The 13,953-nt window shown below is 42.2% G+C and overlaps 1 protein-coding gene across 1 annotated transcript in view; it reads left to right on the top strand.

The window, feature by feature from the left end:
- SH3BP5 (SH3 domain binding protein 5) overlaps positions 1-11,399 on the top strand; it is a 54,466-nt gene extending 43,067 nt beyond the window's left edge. The window contains exons 6-9 of the mRNA XM_083188614.1: positions 2,881-2,923; positions 3,991-4,207; positions 8,242-8,502; positions 9,448-11,399. Of these exons, the coding sequence (XP_083044740.1) occupies positions 2,881-2,923; positions 3,991-4,207; positions 8,242-8,502; positions 9,448-9,656 (730 nt within the window). The 3' untranslated portion in view covers positions 9,657-11,399. The remainder of the gene's footprint in view (positions 1-2,880; positions 2,924-3,990; positions 4,208-8,241; positions 8,503-9,447) is intronic.
- Positions 11,400-13,953: the final 2,554 nt, after the last annotated feature.

Raw genomic sequence — 13,953 nt, 5'->3', positions numbered from 1 at the left:
CATGCTTGCAGTACCATGCATTAGAGTCGCCATCTGCTTGTGTCCGCACCACCAATACATACTCAAGACCTTTCTCAGACGTTTCTCAGACCTGGCTTCTCGATTGCACGTGCAATACAAGGACTCGGGATGCATGTACAGCAGTGGTGGTTTTTACCTATGAGGCACCCCCAGGTAAAATCCGCTACTGTGTGACAGCCAGATGCAGTCTTTGAAACTGCATTGGCTTCACTGTGTCTGACAGTGGCTTCTCATTGGAAGTCTGACCTGCCAGTCACTCAAAGATATCCAATTGGGAGCCCATAAAATGGGGTTCTGCGCTGCACCTGGGACCGTGAATATGCTTTTATGGACTGCTGCCGAAGCACCTCATAGAGGCTGGGAGCCAGCGCATGCACAGTACTGAAGAAGCTACTATGCATACTCTGGTCACGCGACCCCGACGGGGGTCAGGACTGGTAACAGTGACCAGCAGGCACTAGCGGTGGTGGCTGCCAGGGACCATCTGGTAACTGGCGGTGGGGTCCAGCAGCGGTAGCAGGCACTGAACATCAGTGGCGGCTCTAAACTCTGTGGAGAAGAGATAAGAGCCGCCAGGGGGCTACTGCAATGAGGCCCCCCTTCTACACAGAAGTAAGAGGCGCAACTAATGTACTTATACGCATGTGGAGAAGCAGATATAGGGAAACAGTGCAATATCCAAAATGTGCCCAACTCAGATTTAACAATTCCTCTCTTAAAACCAAATTTGCCTAAACGTGTGGGTCATTGTCCTGGTCATTGTTTTGTGTTAGCAAAAATTCTTAATACTTATTCATGTTACATAATAATAAAATAATGGGTCCCGCTTCTAGGGCATAATGTGGAGAAGCGGGCACCCGTAGCAGCTGAATGTATTATCCCCCCCCCCAGCCAATGTTCCCCGTCCTGGCAGTACTGGGCATGCGCGAGATCTCGCTCATACCGCAAGATCTCCAGCGCAGGGCTAGCGTTGTCCCCGCAGTGGGGGATAGGACAATGCTAGCCCTGAGCTGGTGAAAGCGATTTAACGCCTGGGCAGCTGTTAATACATCGCCCAGGCCGCTAATCACTGGGGGGGATTGCAGGGAACAGCCCCGTTGAGCGTAACCCAGCGGGCTGTCATTAGCGCACATTAGGGAAAACGTAATCCCCCCCCCCCCCAGTTAACGAGCGTTTCTGCACTTAACGCTGGTTAGTACATCTGCCCCACTGTTTAGTAACTTTCTGGTACTTTCTGGTACACATGACCTTTGTATGATGAGTGTTGCCAGACAGTAACATGTGATGTTCTTAAGTACGAGAATGAACACCATATTTTCACTTATAAATAATTGGGTATTAAGTACAAGCATAGAAATATGGGGATTTAAAAGAATAACCTATAAGTTCATTGTTAATACGCTCATAATCCATTTAGATCTAATTTTATATAAATTACCGTCGAATTTCAGATTTCAAAGACTTGCGTAAAGAAAATTCATAAATTTGAAGATCCTGCAAAGGCCACTGATATTGCGCCATTACCCATAATGCCTCACGCACTGTAAATATTTGAGCTGGCACTTGCAGTGGGTATAGGTCATAGGGGCGAGACTATGAAGGTCGACATACAAAAGGTTGATCACTGAAGGGAGACAAATGAAATGGGTCAACATGGCTAAGGTCGGAAGATCGACAATGGGGAAGTCGACGGTCATAAGGTTGACATGTTCACATTTTTTTTTGTCCCGAATTTCAACGGAAGTCGACATGGACACCGTATCAGTTTACTGTGTCACCTTACATGCTTTGGGCACACTATTATATTCTCCCTCCATGCCCTAGTGGTTGGTAGGGTATGAAATACCGCCTGTTAGATAAAAAAAGGTTGACATGAGGGTTTTTTTTGTCAGCCTTCACATTGGCGACCTAATGCTTGTGTTGACCTTCCGATCCTGTCGGCCTTAACCATGTCAACCTATTTCATGTGTCGATTTAAGCCCTGTTGACCTTTAGCGGTTAACCTACTGTATGTCAACCTAGCAAGCGTATCGATCGCCCTGCCAAAGGGCCAAAAGTGAATGTTTTGCTGTACTAATCTGGAATAAGTGTTACTGGTGTGCAATAGTTGCAGATCTCCCAACACTCCTGATTTCAAACTGAATTACTCCCATCCAGGGAACACTCCTTCTTGCATAGTAGTAATTGTTGTATGTAAGAACAAATCCAAAATATATCTGCAATGAGACCATATTTAGGCACCTTAAATGAGTGAGAGTGTATTTTGGGCGATTAGCCCTGGGAAAAAGGTCCAAAAGGGCAGGAAAGTGCAAAAGCCTGGATACATAGAGCATTCCGATGCCAGAGCTCTAGGATTCAACACATGAAGATGATTTCCTCATGGTCTCCCTCCTTAATTGGATTTTAGGTTGAACACTACTTGTATTCTATGCTGACAGTGTCTATGTGACTAGACTTGTGACATATGCTCCCTCTGATTCATTTAGAATGTCATTTGTTATTCGATATACTAGCTAGTTAGTTAGGGGGGGGGGGGGGGGGGGGGCATGTTTTTTTTTTTTCTTCCGTTTTACCCCCTCCCTTTCACTGATCTGAGTGTTATCACTTAACTGATTGTCTGCCAATATATATTTCTTATACTTTTATTTCTGCATTGTATGTACATTAACAGGCTTTTATCGTTGCTTTAATGTGGTAGTTCAGCCTACCACAGGCTGTACTTTCTTCTTACATGGTATATTATGATGGTGTTGCAGATAGATGCATTGACCTGCTTCCATTGTCACACAGTGTTCATTCTGTGTCCGCCTGGCTAACCTGTAATGTATGCCTTTTTGTTTTGTTTTTCTCTCTGCCTAGACCCTATTTTGAAATGAAGGGAAAGTATTATCTGCAGCTTGAGGTTTGTGCAATATTAATGTTATCTAGATTATTGTAGATGTTGACTGAAACAAATGCAATGAATTCTAAAAATCAAACTAGAATGTAACTGTTTTGGTGAAACGTTGTTCAAGCAATGATTAATGAATGCTTACTAATTGTCATGCTTGGGAAGATGTTCTTTTGAGTCACCTTATAAGGGGGGAGATTTAACTGATCGCAGTAAATTTTATTGAAAAAATGTGATGTGTATGTGTGTGTGTTTTTCAGCCAAATCAGTTTATGCCCTTTTTTGTAGTAAAATTTGACTGCTATTGTGAAAAATACACAAGATTCAGGATAGGTTCCTGGATCCATGTGGTTTTGTGATCCCACCCACAAGAACACTGCACATCAGGGATTTTGTTTCTCCTGCATCTGGGCAGGAGAAACAAATTCCCTGATAATGGCAGCTATTGGGTATAATTGAATTACACCCCTTCGGATCAAATAGCCATGGCAATCTACCACCACTAATTAAATAACTTCCAAAAGTTGGCTTATTTCTCCTCCTTATACTTCCTTTTCCCAAAAAAAATAATACATACCATTGATTGGACTACTAGATTTCTCTTGTAGATTTGTATGGTCTGTTTGGTGTCTCAGACCATTTTACTTCATTTTAAATCAAGATATGTAACATATATGGTGGTTTGATGTTGGTAAAGGATAGAGCCAAATCTAGAAACCCTGCAGTGCCAGGCACAATAGATAGTGATCTGGAAAATGCCAGGACTGTTCCAGTGAAAGAAGGACTAAGTAGAGAGACTCAAAGCTTGGGAGGACAAAACTGGGAAGATTGGGATAGACACAGGGAATTAAGGCTAGAGACCTGGGGAATGGCAGTTCTAAAATACAAGAAAAGGCACAGATAAATTATTTTCTAAACCTCAATTTTATCAGTGTGATGCTAAGTGTTATGTATGTCAGATCAATGTTCCGTTTGCAACTCTGCGGTTATCACATTTGTTCCACACTCTGTTTTATGAATAATCAAACCCTTGTCTTAAATTGCTGTAAAATGCTCAACAGCGTATTTTCTATCATCAGCAACTGAAGAAAACGGTGGATGATCTACAGGCTAAGCTTTCCCTGGCAAAGGGAGAATACAAAACGGCCCTGAAGAACCTGGAGATGATCTCTGATGAAATACATGAGAGAAGGCGTTCCTCAGCTATGGGCCCCAGGGGGCGCGGGGTGGGCGCAGAAGGCAATAATTCTGTGGAAGATCTCTCGGCGTGTAAGCTGGAATCTGACACAATTTCCAGTAAGTTTATACAGTTTTGTATTGGAGGCCCTCTAAAAGAATTTTGCAATGCAACCTTGTATCCATTTAAGAGAAATCTGAGACCTCTGAACAAAATATCTAATAAGCAATCGTATAAGGTTTGCAGCCTGGCATTATACCGAAACCACATTGGTGACTTTGTACCATAGCCAGTGTAGAAGTCTGTTCCCCAAAACTAGTTTCTGATGCGGTCTTAGAATTATTATAAGGGGCTTATGTACAACTAAAATAAATGTACAGTAATGGACGCACTTACAGTGACTGTTAAGTATAACCATTTGTCTTCCCTTACAATGTAGGCTTTCTCTCTTGTGCTCCCCCTGCACCATCAATTCCAATTTTTTTATTCTTCCCTTCAGTGCCAGGTACAACTTATTCACCCATACGATAAGTACAGGATCAAGAGCAGTAGCACCCATCCTTACTCCTGCCTGTTCTAGAAGGCCCCCATACAATATGCGATTTGGGCCTCATTTCACGATCGAGATGAGAAATCGTGTGAAATGAGCCCAAATAGCATATGTAACATCCGACCTGATTACGCGTGGTCCAATGTGCATTAGATCAGAACCGGAGATCATACGCGCTGCATGTAACATCACACCCCCCCCCCCCATACAATACGTCACATGCGATCCTGCCGCCTGTGAATGTCCTGGAGGGTTCGAGGGGGGGATTGTATGCGACCTCTGCGTGGGTAGAAGTCAGATAGTGTATGGGGGGCCTTTAAAGCTACTGCAAGTTACTCAACCCTTTCCCCTGTACTCATCCCTTTCTTTTTGTTTTACTGGAAGTTGTAGAGCAGTACGATATATGATAACATGCAAAGTGTAACAACTGCTGTATTGAGCATGAAATTCAAAGACCGACAGCAGTAACTGACAGATTGGGATGGTTGTGCACATTGGTTGAAGGTACCTAATATCGCATGATCTATCTTCTATGTGTACACAGCTTACGTTGCACTGTAAAGCTAATGGTGTACATGCAAAACCAGGCAGAGTTTCCTTGTATGCATAATAAATAAATTCCATCCCTTGCATCGCATTTGTTCAGGAGCAAATATGCTGCCTTTTAGTTTGTCTTGCTCCTAATGCTAAATGAGACTCTGAAGGGATAAAGTGTGAGATGCACTAAGCTGCAAAAAGTGGAGAGTGAAAAATTACAGGTAGGAGCTGATTGTTTATCAAATACAGCCTCTAATGTGGCAGTTAGGAGTTGATTGGCTGGTTTATCACTCTCCATTTTATCACTTTTCAAGCTTAGTACATCTTGCCCAAATAATTTAAAGGGGGGGGGGAGGGGGGGGGGTGATTTCCATATCTGGCAGTCAGTGGTGTTTCTCCCTTTAAACAGACAATACAGTAATAGTATATCCCACCGTCTGAAAGGCACGGCGTAAAGTCTATACAACAATGATTGCATTGGTGTATAATCACATTCCTGTTTGTTTTTGTAATCTCCGTATAGTGTAACGCTAAAGGTGCCCAAACTCTAATGCAACTTCCCTTGAGCCGCCCAGCAGCTTCCCGGGTTGCAGGACTGCATACGACAGACAGCATGCAGTTCTTTTGCATATTATGTATCATGTGATCCCAGCCAAGCCTGCGGGAAGCTCCCCAGTCCCGCCTATCTATAGTGCAGGCCTTCCGATCCACAGAATCTTATGAAAAACGCTTTAGATTTTTCAACTTGTCTTCCGATTTCTCAGCCCGATCCGTAGGAATCGGATGAAAAGGGCCGAAATCGCACTAGTGTATGGGCATCTTTACAGCTGACATCCAATATCATTGAGTAACTCTCAGCTGCCGTAGCTATGTATACTTGATGGGGTAAAGCAATAGAATTTTTTAATAATCATCATAATAATAATGCTTTTGTCTCCTTCCTCCATTCTTATGCAGGTGGCATTAGGGAAGGGCTTAATAGTACAACATCTGCTGTGATATTGAGCTGGACTATGTAGTGCAGTGTATTGAAAAGAAGATCTTTTAATTAATGTTGAAAGAAGTGTCCTGCATGCAGATGCAGGATATAATAATAGCCAGTTGTAGTACCATCAGTAATGGAGAATATGTCCGTTCTTTGTCTGAGACAAGAAGAGCGCTTCTAGTTTGTAGTCAAAACAACACATCCTGTGTATATACACTGGGATGGGATAAACTATAACAACATAGTCAAGAGGTCCATTTGTTATACAGAACAGGAAAGTGGCGGCCTTATCAGCTGCTCTACTCCGTTAGTTGTTGACTGTACTATAATTAAGTTATGTTTGAGAACTCAGTGCTGCCTTTGTTGTGACCTTTTTTCTATTATAGCAATGTCTGCAGCCTACGGCTGCTTTTTCATATCATGTAATCTAAATCTAACTGCTTCCCATGTGGGGTAAGCTCTGTGTTTGGTAAACATATTGTGCTAAATAGAAATCTCTTGTTCTGTAGGTTTTGATTTGCTCCAGTGCGTGCGTGCGTGCGTGCGTGCGTGCGTGCATGTGTATTTTTTTTACTGTCATTTTTCTGTTCAGCCAGTAAAAGAGCAAATTATTAACGGTTGCCCTTCTGCTTCTGTTATACTTTTTGGTACTTGTGTATTATAGTGGCGCCCATCGTATACCATAAGGCATATGATGGTATGCGATATCGCGCGATGTTGTAGAATGGCATACAATTTTAAAATTGTATGACATTGTATATGGCATAGAATGCCATACAATGTGATGGGATGCGATTATAAATTGTATAAGCACCCTAATGGGTGCTTACAATGTTAAATGCACCTTAATGGGGGCTTACAATGTTAAATGCACCCCCACGCCACCCCCCACTATAAACGTGAACCCGAAGCGTGGCGAGCGCAGCAAGCCCGCAAGGGGCGGCGGTAGGCGTCCTACGACCTTTTCATACCCCCACTATCCACGTCGGCGTGGAGTTGTTTTCATATAGTGTGGCGAGCGCAGCGAGGCGAGCGGACGCGCATAACTTCACAAGTATATGTGTCCCCTCGCGGGGCTCGCCGTGCTATATAAAATCAACTCCACCCCGATGTGGATAGTGGGGATATGAAAAGGTCGTAGGACATGTACCGCCGTCCCTCGCTGGCTCGCTGCGCTTCGGGTTCACGTTTATAGTGGGGGGTGCATTTTACATTGTAAGCACCCATTAGGGTGCTTGTACAATTTTTAATCGAATAGTCGTGTAAAATCGCGTTGCATCGTATGCCATCGGTTGTATGGCATGCGATGCAATAAAAACATTGCACGACCAACATCGGGGGCGCCGCTATAATACACAAGTACCTACTTTTTCCTAAGAGATACATGGGGCTGCCAGATGCAGAACTTTCTCCCCCCACACATTGGGTCAGGTGCACTAAGCTTTAAAAGTGATAAAATGGGGACTAATAAACAACCAATCAGCTCCTGTCCGACATTTTTTTAAACACAGCCAGTGACATGGAAGTTAGAAGCTTATTGGCTGGTTGTTTATCACTCTCCATTTTATCACTTTTGAAGCTTAGTGCATCTGGCCATGTATCTGCTTTGCAGTACAGATCTTCCAAATTCATTTTATAAACCACCATTGAATGGCGGTGGATGTGGCACAGGTAAGAGCATATGGACCAGTGACTAGCCACACTGTGACCAGGTGAATTTGCTGCTTTCCTCATGTGAAGGGGCAATGTGTTGCTTATACAGATTATTTGTTAATTTTTTTTCTCCCTAAAACTATACAGTAGGGGCAACCAGACTTTTGGACTCCTTGACCTCCTCTAGGCATTTCCAACACATCAAGATAGAGATGATTGGGAGTTACGCTTTTTAGGGCTCTGAGCCAATGAAATGTAAACTAAATAAATATGATTTGCACTGGACATGATGTCTTCCTGGCAGTGCATGGTGTATGCTGCCTAGATGTATGAGGACACATCTGTATATTGACATTCTGACTACATAACAAGTAAATGACTGGTCCTGTGTGAGTGACAATGAATAAATACATGTTTTCCCTCTACAGTGACCTCTGAGGTGTTTGAAGATGATAATCTTAGCAGTCTGATATCTGAAGAAGACTCGGAGACACAATCTCTGTCCAGCTTAAGCTCCGGTCCAACAAGCCCCTCTGAGATTCTGAGCAATTATCCCTCTGCACCTCGTCCTGGTAGCTTGGACTTGTCGAGTCCTGTATCCCTTTCTGAATTTGGGCTGATCTCTCCTGTCCTTGGCCCCCGAAGTGAATGCAGTGGGGCATCTTCACCAGAATGTGATCTGGAGAGAGGTGAGATGGGTCATATAATAGCGTAAATGACAAGTGGTGTTTAAGACATATTGCTGTGTTGCTTTATATTTTCCTCTCAGCAAGTGTGACCTGTTCTAATTACCACTCTACAGATTTTTTTTTTCTTAGCAGACTTTGATGAATATAGAATTCTGACTGCAATAGGGGAGTGGTTCTCACACTTAAGGAAATCTCAGCGCACTTGAAAATCAGCCTTTGTTGTAACATCACCCCTAGTCCAAAAGTCTGCAACCGAGAAATGCTGCAAAAATGATTAAATACATTGTGCTCATCGGTTGTCCTTAGGGTCAGTTATGTGGTGGTAGACAGGGTTGTGCTCACCAGTCCCATTTAACCATAAGGCATTAGATTGGGCATGGACCACTGACTTGTGGCATCTTATGTGTGATGACTACTAACATATGGCCTTATTCTGGTTCACTCGCAAAGGCAAATTCCTTCTCAAATGGACAAAACCATGTGCACTGCAGGTGGGGCAGATATAACATGTGTAGAGAGAATTAGATTTGGGTGGGGTGTAGTGTAGTGTAAAAATAAAGCAGTATTTTCTCTGCACAAAAACAAAATAACTCACCCAAATCTAACTCTCTCTGCACATGTTACATCAGCCCCACCTACAGTGTACATGGTTGTGTCCATTAGAGAGTGATTGTGCCTTTCCGAGTGAATCAGAATAACCCCATAATCATTAGGGGCTGGCCATGTCCTGAAGCTCTGGCAGTGAACAGGAAAACCTGACCTGCATGATTTTGCATCTTGCCTGCATGTAGAATACAGTTCAGCTCAGCAATTTCCATCGCTTATTTTAGCAACCGTACAACAGATAATAAATGTGCAGTAAGAGTAGAATGATGGATGGGTTCTTTGTGCTTTATTATACAAGTCTTGTATAATGAATCTGTTTTTGTTTTCTCCTCTGTTTAGGCAATAGGGCAGAAGGATCAGAAAACAAAGCCCAGGACAGACTAAACAATAACAGCGCCCCTAGAAACCTCCTGAAATCCAATGGCGTTCTTGTGCTAGACAACAAGATGAAGCGACTGTCATTGGAGTGTTCAGATACAAGCACGGAGATGAAGAAGTGCTCACGCTCTCAGTCCCTGGCCTCGGCAGTGATGGTCAATGTGGTGTGAGCACTGTGACATAAGGATTGCGGAGCCAATTTGTCTGTGCCAAACCCCTCCTCTCAGCCCATGCTGTGAGCAATGCTGCTGGGATGTAACCTGGATTCAGTGGGAGATGTACAGCAAGAGCTAATGTGGTGACTGCAGTACAGATGGATATTCCAGCCGGCGGCTGTCCTAATTCTCCATACCTCCTGGAATTCGGGATGGAGAGCAGGATACCTATAATCTGAGCAATAAGTAAAACAATACATGTGAGAGCCTTTGCCAAATGGGATAAATCCCAATATCTGTGACAAGATGTACTGTTCTCTGAGTCTCTGCTATATATAGATATATATGACTGTGATCTAGTGCGTTGCAGAGATTCAGCATCATTGTATCATGTGCACATAACTCTCCCATTGAATATGGCTGCCATGTAGGAAGTCAGTGTTGAGCGTTCAATGAACCTTTAGAAGTAACTTACCTTTAGATACTCAATAGCCATATATTTATTTTTTCTGTTTAAACGTGTATTTATCAAACTATATATCAGGACGTTCCATGTCTAATACCACTCAGTAGCCAATATACTGTATTGATTCTTTCCCATACTTTAAACAATGGGAAATAATCTATAAACCAGACCACCAACAGCCATTCACCTTTCCCACAATAGAAGCTGGCTAATACACACACACACGTACATCTGGCCAGCCCAGCAATGCCTCCTCTTTCCCTAACAAGTCCCAATCTCCTGTCGTCTCATCGATGGCTTCAGCTCATACGCCAATAATTTTATGTCAACTCAATGGTGAATTTATGTATCCAAATTCTTCATTAAACGTCACATATCTCCAGTATGTCCTGACCAGTGTCATCTGTTTAAATACCTGTATACCGATCAGTCCATAATATCGGTTTTTGTAACCCCTACATATATCCCCATCTGCCCTCTTGTGAGTAGATTTGTCAGGTTTTTTTCCACACACAATCTTCTAGCCACACATATTAGCCAGTTACTAACCCTCCCTGTGGAATCGTCCGTTTATTCCACATCAAGCTGTCCCCATTTTGTATTCGCACTTGCACTGTTTGTTTTTTGTTTTATATATTTGCACAATGTTTTAAAGTGTTATAAAAAAAAAATAGGAGTGAATAAGGAGTATCTCTTGTATTTCAGATGTAAAAAATGATGACCCATACTTGGTATTTTTTATGGAAAGTCACCAGTGGATCATTATCGTTTGGCCAGAATTCCAATTGGAAATATAAACATGATATTCGGTGGTTACACATCTGGTTTCAGACTTTTTTTTATTTTTACTTGTAAGCTAAATAGTAAACTAATCTTTACCATTTGCCATTGGGAGTAATATTCCCTATCTCTACCTAGGCATGCCCATTTATTAATCACACAACTGAATGAGGGCATAATGTCCCTGCAGATATGGTGCTGTAAGGGTTATCCAAGATCTAAGAAATGTTTTAGTGCAGATCTGTTATTGACCCTAGCTCTTACCACAGTATTATAGACCGCCATATACAATACACCGTGCATGGTCTGATGAACATACTAGCAGAGAGGCAATGATGCTGTTCTGCAGACAGTGGAGTCTGTACACATAGTGTGTCCTCCGTTCTGTTATTGCTATGTTTGTTTTCCTGCAGTGTGTAAGTCTTATTGCTGCCATCTCTGTGATATTCTGTCTAAACCACAACTTGTATGTTTCTGTAGAAAATAAGTGTATTAAACAGTGTTTCATTCAACTACAATGTATTCTTTCATTTTGTTGACATTATCTTATGTTCCCTTTTTACTTAGAATATTGACATAACACATGTATTAAACACAATAGCACAAATATACAGTTCCTTCCTACGGTAACCCAGTTTTGATAGGAAGGAACTTTCAGTCCCTTATAGGGATCTTAATCATGGCACAGTCCATCACCGGAGACCCAAGTAGCCTGTAAGGGACAGAAATGTTGGATATTATGCAGTCTTTTTAAGGAATAAATACCTTTTTAAACACTAAAAAGTCTGGTGAGTGCCTTGTCCCTGGAGTTATGCAGGCATATACAGCAGCACCCCAGCACTGGATAAAGATCACTGTGAGTGCATTGAATATAGACGTTTATAGAGATAGAGATATATATATCTCTATCTCTATCCTTTTTATTTATTCATTTTTCCAGTCACACATTTTCTTAATTAAATCATCCTTCTTTAGCCACATTAGTCATTCCAACTGTACTCGTCTGAGCAGGTGCTGCCTGGCATTAGATTGCGCATGCCAATTCCTGGGATTGGCCACCCTAGTCTAGAGTTATGCATGCAGTATATTCTATATGCATACCATTTCTGAGTGTTTCACCCCCTTCACACCACACCACAAACCCAGGTTATTGCCGGGTCGATGTGCGGGGTGAAATCTCCAAAACTCATATCCCGGGTCGAACAACCCGGTAATTCACCCCGATAGAAGAAGGGTTAAACCCGATCGCACGGTGTATAATGGGCAATCCGGTTTTAATGCAGGGTTGCCAACCCTTCCTGAATGGCCAGATACTGGCAGAGCGCCGCCCACCCCCTGCAAGTGGACGGGGCTACATATGCAAATTGTGCATATTTAGCCCCGTCCCCTCATCAGAGACCCGCATATTGCAGGATCAGGCCCTGCCCCCGCAGTGATGCTGACAGTAGGCAACCCTGGTTTAATGTGAACGAGCCAAACCCGGGTCAGAGCTGGCAAATTACATCTGAAAGCAGTATTTTATAGAACCACATTAAGCCTGGCAAGCCTTATGTGGTCTACCTAAATGCAATTCTTTGTGATGTCATGTTACACACAGAAACCTCCAGAGCAAAGATGCATCAGATGTCAGCATTTTCAACACCATGATACAATAGGTCACACGTGATCATGCCAACAGGATAGAAAATATTATTGTCCCTAAATGGGGAGTTGCTCTTGCCAGTCTCCCACCAAGTGTCAAATAAAAAATGTAGCTATTACATTAAAAATGAATAATCATAGATCTTAATGTTAAAATGGGACAGCTCAAATAGGGATTTTTCACCCTATGCTGAGCCTAATTTGGCACTGTTTCAAAGGGGTTAAAAAGTGAATCTGGTTCTGGAGTGGTATTTTCCATGAAGCAATGTATTTTGCCTATAATGATGAGTGTTGCTATTTAATATACTGTTACATTAAATTCTGCTTTGTGTTAGCATATGGTTATCTTTGCAATAATAAGGTACTGTACTATGTAATCATAAATGAGGCTCAGCTGCAAGATGTTTGTTACTCTTATGCACAGACACTTCTCTACCCTAGGGTGTTAGCGCATCAACAGGGTTGCAAACCGAACGATTTATGGTTTGTGGCATATAATTTAATTAACTACTGGTTGGTTACAGCTTATACCATGGACAATACTCCTGTTTGTTTGACATTCTTAAATCTTTTTATGGTAGGGGAAGTTCCTTTTTGACTTTTTATTGTTTTTTTTATAAATATAGGTATAAAATAGACGCACTTATTAAGTGTACAGAAGGTTTGTTCCCATGTTTGAACTTTCGTTAGATATTCTCCATAGCAGATTGACAGCAATCTGAGCAATGCTAGCCAGATCGCTCAGCACACTGCAGTGCACCTGCGATGAAGCAGAGCCAGTATTCAGCGGCGCACAGCGATGTTGAGTGATCTGGCAGGGCCAGTGTTCTCTGGTGAGAACACTGGCAATCTGACTAGATTTATACTGCATGCAGTATCTACATCTCCAGATGATAGCAACGCGGGGGCCACGCATTGCTATTGGCCCTACACACACACGGCGATGTGTGCTTAATTTCTAAGAGATCTGGTCAGATCACTTAGAAAATAGGTCAAAATTACTCCGTGTCGGCCCCATAACAATATTTATATATTTTGAGGTGATCTGCATGCAAGTAACCTTCTAAAAGGTAACATATTTAAATACAGGTACCCCATTAAATATGTAACCTTCTAAAAGGTAACATATTTAAATACAGGTACCCCATTAAATATAACCTGATAATTATAAAGGCATCAGTTCATGAATGTGTGCGCGTGTACATGTGGTAGGGAATAGAGATTGTAAGTTACACTGGGGCAGGGACTGATGTGAATGTTCACATTCTCTGTAAAGATACAGTTTGTGTAATATTGTGTGCGCTATATAAATAACTGATGTTAGATAAATACATTTGTTAGCCTTGGTGAAATGTATGATTTTCCATTGGTATAAAACTGAAGGTTGCATAGAAACAGCACAAATTATAGGTAGTATTGGCACCT

This window comes from Crinia signifera, chromosome 5 (genome assembly GCF_055691185.1).
Source record: "Crinia signifera chromosome 5, ASM5569118v1, whole genome shotgun sequence".
Classification (NCBI taxonomy): Eukaryota; Metazoa; Chordata; class Amphibia; order Anura; family Myobatrachidae; genus Crinia; species Crinia signifera.
Note: the sequence above shows the minus strand (reverse complement) of the source record. Positions and strands in the feature narration are given on the sequence as shown.